At 51.2% G+C, this 5242-nt stretch overlaps 1 protein-coding gene across 2 annotated transcripts; it reads left to right on the forward strand.

The window, feature by feature from the left end:
• The first annotated feature begins 514 nt into the window (after positions 1–514).
• On the forward strand, positions 515–3255 carry LOC129135297 (testis-specific Y-encoded protein 3-like). Of its 2 annotated transcripts, none has more exons than XM_063805029.1 (6): positions 515–991; positions 1599–1676; positions 1805–1916; positions 2018–2163; positions 2259–2351; positions 3045–3255. In XM_063805029.1, the coding sequence occupies exons 1-5, from the start codon at positions 638–640 to the stop codon at positions 2319–2321; spliced, it is 753 nt and encodes a 250-aa protein (XP_063661099.1). In that variant the 5' UTR covers positions 515–637; the 3' UTR covers positions 2322–2351; positions 3045–3255. The 2 variants fall into 2 exon arrangements, with proteins under 2 accessions (XP_063661099.1, XP_009443875.4); XM_009445600.5 differs by having other exon boundaries at positions 2270–2351.
• Positions 3256–5242: the final 1987 nt, after the last annotated feature.

The raw sequence follows: 5242 nt of genomic DNA on the forward strand, positions 1-5242 counted from the left end.
AACTTTCTCCTCACAATTAATCTTTTATAAGGCAGGCGACTTTCCTCCCACGTGCCCGCCCCGATCACTTCCCCCAGGACACCCCTGCCGCCCTAGCCCCAGGAACCAGAGAGTTTTCTCTGGATCTGCAGTATTACTTCCGTACCATCTACCTGGCCTGCCTAACGAAGAGAGATGTTTCCTGTGTTCGTGACACACAGAGATGTTCATGGCTTGCCACACTGAGGATGTCAGGGCACAGGGCTGCCATGCCCACAATTCCAAAGGCCACGCAGCCCGCGTGTGCCTGGATGCCTAGCTACCCGGCACAAGCTCCAAGGGCTTCTCGGAGGAGGCTTGGGCAGGGAAGGCGGGGGGTGGGGGGCTGGAGATGCAGGCCCGCCAGTGGCTGTGCCGCCCAGGGAGACGCCCACCGCCCTCCCATTGATTGGCCCCGACGGGAGGAAGTCGGCCTGGGTGCGGCCCCTCGGCCCTTCGCGCGCAGTCCCTTAGGGGGCGCCTGGAAGCCCGGCGCATGCGCCCTGAGGGCTCGCTGAGCTACCGGGTGCCATAGAGGCTGCGGCAGGGTTCCTGTGGCGTGGGTCGGGCAGCACAGGCCTTGGTGCGTGCGAGTGCCGAGGAGGGCACCGCCTTCAGGATGGAGGCTGTACAGGAGGGGGCGGCCGGGGTGGAGAGTGAGCGGGCGGCTTTGGGGGAGGAGGCGGTGCGGCTGTTGGATGACATAATGGCGGAGGTGGAGGTGGTGGCGGAGGAGGAGGGCCTCGTGGAGCGGCAGGAGGAGGCCCAGCGGGCACAGCCTGGCCCTGGGCCCATGACCCCAGAGTCTGCACTGGAGGAGCTGCTGGCCGTTCAGGTGGAGCTGGAGCCGGTTAATGCCCAAGCCAGGAAGGCCTTTTCTCGGCAGCGGGAAAAGATGGAGCGGAGGCGCAAGCCCCACCTAGACCGCAGAGGCGCCGTCATCCAGAGCGTCCCTGGCTTCTGGGCCAATGTTGTATCCTTCTCAGTGTTTCTTCGGCCTTTCTAGTGGAGAGGTGCTCTCGGGGAAGTGTAAGTGACCGATGGGCAGCTCGGCGTCGATGTGACTCTTTGGGGAACAAAGGGGAGTTGCCACGGACAAATGTGGCTGCGGAAAGCCACAGCAGGCGTGGGTACTATTGTCCTGCAAGCGGCAGAGAAACCCTTGGTGATGCCGAGCAGCAGACGTTTGGGGCATCTTTTTGAAGAGCAGAAGCGAGTTCAGACCAGAAGAGGTTTTTCGGTGAAGCAAGCTATTTTTAAGGGAGTGTGATTGCTGCCCCTTGCTAGTCCGATCTGGGACTGGGCGTCTTCGGCTCTAAGCAGATTCTGCCACTCCTCAGACACCAGCAAGTCTCTGCAAATCGCGCCTCCCCATGTCAGTGCAGTCAGCCTCAGAATCATACACCCTCTGTGAACACAGGAGGCCTTAGTTTACGGGGAGGGGGAGGTGAAAGGAGATCATACATGGAAGCAGATCTGAGAAATCCCCTACCCCAGCCTCTGGGTGCGCTTAGGCCTTCTTCCCTGCTGCTCGTCGCTTTCCCTTCCATCGTGTATAAAGTCTCTTTGACCTAAATCAGATTGCAAACCACCCCCAGATGTCAGCCCTGATCACTGACGAAGATGAAGACATGCTGAGCTACATGGTCAGCCTGGAGGTGAGGCCAGGAAGACTGAGGCTAGAGGGTTTAGCGGGGGAGGGTAAGGGAAATAATTCATTCCTGTAAGCAAGAGTGAGCACCTCACCCGAAAACGTATTTAAGCTTTCTCCACCTTGTCCTGACAGGTGGAAGAAGAGAAGCATCCTGTTCATCTCTGCAAGATCATGTTGTTCTTTCGGAGTAACCCCTACTTCCAGAATGAAGTGATTACCAAGGAATATCTGGTGAACATCACAGGTGACAGGTGGCTCCCAGGATGGGTAGTGGAAGGAAGATGGCGGGTGGATCATTGCCGACGTGATCCAGCCCCCTTCCCACAAAAACTCCTGTCTCTGTAGAATACAGGGCTTCTCATTCCACTCCAATTGAGTGGTATCCGTATTATGAAGTGGAGGCCTATCGCCGCAGACACCACAGCAGCAGCCTTAACTTCTTCAACTGGTTCTCTGACCACAACTTCGCAGGATCTAACAAGATTGCTGAGGTGAGTCCTCACTGGGAAACATGAGAAATGACCCCATGTGTTCCCAGCTGCTTGGGTCACCTTTCTGAGCCCTGATGAGGCCTTTCCCGATTGAGTCCCCTGACAGATCCTATGTAAGGAGCTGTGGCGCAATCCCCTGCAATACTACAAGAGGATGAAGCCACCTGAAGAGGGAACAGAGACGTCAGGTGAGCCGTTAGTTGGGACTGGAGCTGTTTGATGCCTAGTATAAGGGGGTTGATGCACCTGCCTATTCAGGGAGCCTGGGTGCTCATTTCAGAAATGTAGAAATTGAGGCTCCTTTGGTACATGTAGAAATTCCTTGAGAGGAAGACAGAGAGTGACAGAATCCAGGACGTTCATGGCATTGGGCTGAAAAGGCACATTAGAGACTTCACGCAAAGCAGGTGATAGCTGTGGAGTCTTAAGCCCAGTGAAGAATCGTCCATTTCCAGAATCAATGAGGAGTAAAGCTGAAAATCATTCAGTTCAGTCTGTGGCACTTGATTCCATGGCTGTGAACCCCTCCGGCAGTCATCCTACCAACCCCATAAGATTGGGCTCCCTGAATGTGCGTCCTGATCATCCTTGCCCCAAACCACAAAGGACTGTTTAGATTGATGGATTTCCTTAAGCTGTTGCCCCATCAGACTTCTGTGTGCTTTTAGGGTACAGTGCATCTTGTTAGCTGACTCCCCTCACAGACAATACTGGGAATGGGGCAGGGATTGCGCAGAACAGTTTGTAACACGTGGTAGGAGGAAGTTTAAGGGATCACAAATGGGGAAGGGATATCCTTTTCTCAGCGGGCCCCACAATTGAAACATTTCAAGGTATGGCTCAGAGAAAATGCGTTTTAACGTGAGTTTGTGTTTCTCTAGGGGACTCCCAGTTGTTGAGTTGAATATGATGGAGCATCAGATTTTACCTAATACAGCAGAACTCCTAAAAAGTTACAACAGTATGCAGGACGGCAGTACTCAGCATGGTCTTATGCACAGGAACTAAAGGAAAAAGAGATCGAGTCACCAGAAATCAGGAAGAGGGGGTAAATTTGGATTGTATGGAATGAAAAATAAACATTCTCAAGGATGTGTGACTCTGTGTCTGTGTGTGTGTGTGAGTGTGTCTTTGTGTTTGTGTGTGTGTGTGTATGTTTATCCACTTTATTCGGGTGTGATAATGAATTGATCCATCCACGTGCTTTATTCTCTTCATGGAAATTACCAGTCTGCGTTGGAGCTGGGCCTCTAAAGTTGTAGAGTGAATGGGTGTGGGATGTGTTGGGATTCTTCCTACAGGACAGAGTGGGGGAGGTAAAAGCAAAAGACAGCTTAGTTGGAGGCTGACTTCATCCTGTGGAAGCAGAGATAGTTCAAGGAATGGGGTTACTGGGTTTCCAGGTCCCAGTTTGCTGGGACCTCCAAAATCCTTCATTTTGAGTATCATCATACACAATAGATAAGCACAGGATGATGGAAATCTTAAAGTTCGCTTTCGTGTTGAATCCACATGTTCTTTCAAAGGTGAATGCATAATCCTTTTCTGGGACAATCAGCCTCTCAGGACTTCTGAAACATCAACGTGAGAAGAAATGGGCATGTAAGGTGTATGGAGGGACTGTGGGAAAGGTGACAGAGGCATGTGGGAAGGCATTCAGGATACGCTTTTGGCATAGATGACTACGGGAAAAGACAAACTTACAGAAGTGAGGGGAAAGGGCGTGGATTAGTGGAATATAAGATTGTTGGAGAATCCATCCAGGGACTCTCTTGTCACTTGATGACCCTGGATATGGACACTCTTGTGGATGTTTACATCTTTAGTTGGGTTAAGCTTTTCTCCAAGATTCTATGTTAGGTGAGGAGCCCATAACGTATGTAGCTAACAACACTACGAGTGCATTTTGTGCTCTTGCAAAGTCTAGTGAGTCTCTATATTCTCCCTCGTGATTGGCACTGCAGATTGTTTCTGGAGCCCAGGGCCCTTTAATTTTCTGTGGCCTCTTCAGCATACTTTGCCTAAGGTTTAGAATGTAAAGCAAATATAGTTGTAGAGTATGTGTTGCAAGCCTCACACAGGAGGACAAAACATACAGCTTTCATTCGCGAGTGGGAGGCTGCTTCCCAGGAACACCTGTGTCTATGCACAAGACAAGGGGTTGCCTCTGTCAAGGATGGGGCAGGAGGATTTCAGTGTCGGAGGCAGAACTTTCTTTCCTGTTCCCAGATGAAAGAGTTCCAACATGAGCATCCATGTTGACCACACGCTAATAGAGTGCTAACATTCCTGTCCCGTATAGACTCTTGTCAGCACAGCTTCTGTGAGAAGAGCTATGTTGTTTCAGGGAAGAGGGTTTGACAGTCAAAGTTCCTGAATCTGTTGTGGTGCCTTCAGTATGCATTCTACCCCTTCTGCTCGGTATCAAAGCAGTTGAGCTTTGAAAATCTATCGCCCGGTTTTGTCCCTGCTCCTATGCAGACAGCTGAAGCTGTGGAGCGGGAGTCTTGTCCTCCCTGACTACCGTCCCCCTGACCCACAAACACAGGAGAAACACGTTTTCTAAGCAAATTATTCTGAAAACAGTCGGAACTCTTTGGCCCCCTCAAGCTGCCCTCTATCCTACTGTGTGCATGTCAAAGACACTGTGGTCCAGTACGGTATCCGTATAGTGGCAATGGGGCAACAGATTGGTGTGTGCACTCTGCGCAACTCAGATTAGGAAACGTCTGGGGACTTGCCTATAACGAGGTCGTCTTAAAATGCGTTTCCCCAAATTTAATGCATAGGAAAATGTTGAGGAAAGGGTCTTGCAATGATTTTTCTAGGAGGTAAATAGATAAGAAAATGACCGTAAATGGATGCCAGGACTGGTTTTGGAGCTAGCCTGTTTTAAAGTGGTGGTAGGGGAGGAGCTTTTTCCAAGGCAGGCAGCAAACCAGGAACTGTCTACAATGGATGGGCGTGCCATGGGTTGGTGGCTCAGCCATATTGCCACCCCACCGAGTGAATGCAGCAGACTGGGCTTCTTCCTTGAGTCCTACGTGCAATTCAGTCTAGTGATTTCACATGAGATCCC

Source organism: Pan troglodytes, chromosome Y (genome assembly GCF_028858775.2).
Source record: "Pan troglodytes isolate AG18354 chromosome Y, NHGRI_mPanTro3-v2.0_pri, whole genome shotgun sequence".
NCBI classification, from domain to species: domain Eukaryota; kingdom Metazoa; phylum Chordata; class Mammalia; order Primates; family Hominidae; genus Pan; species Pan troglodytes.

Coding starts and splice junctions, on each gene's coding strand:
- LOC129135297 (XM_009445600.5), top strand. CDS start 638: ATGGAGGCTGTACAGGAGGGGGCGGCCGGGGTGGAGAGTGAGCGGGCG. Junction 1,677..1,804: donor GCTACATGGTCAGCCTGGAG/GTGAGGCCAGGA, acceptor TTGTCCTGACAG/GTGGAAGAAGAGAAGCATCC. Junction 2,164..2,269: donor GATCTAACAAGATTGCTGAG/GTGAGTCCTCAC, acceptor GTCCCCTGACAG/ATCCTATGTAAGGAGCTGTG.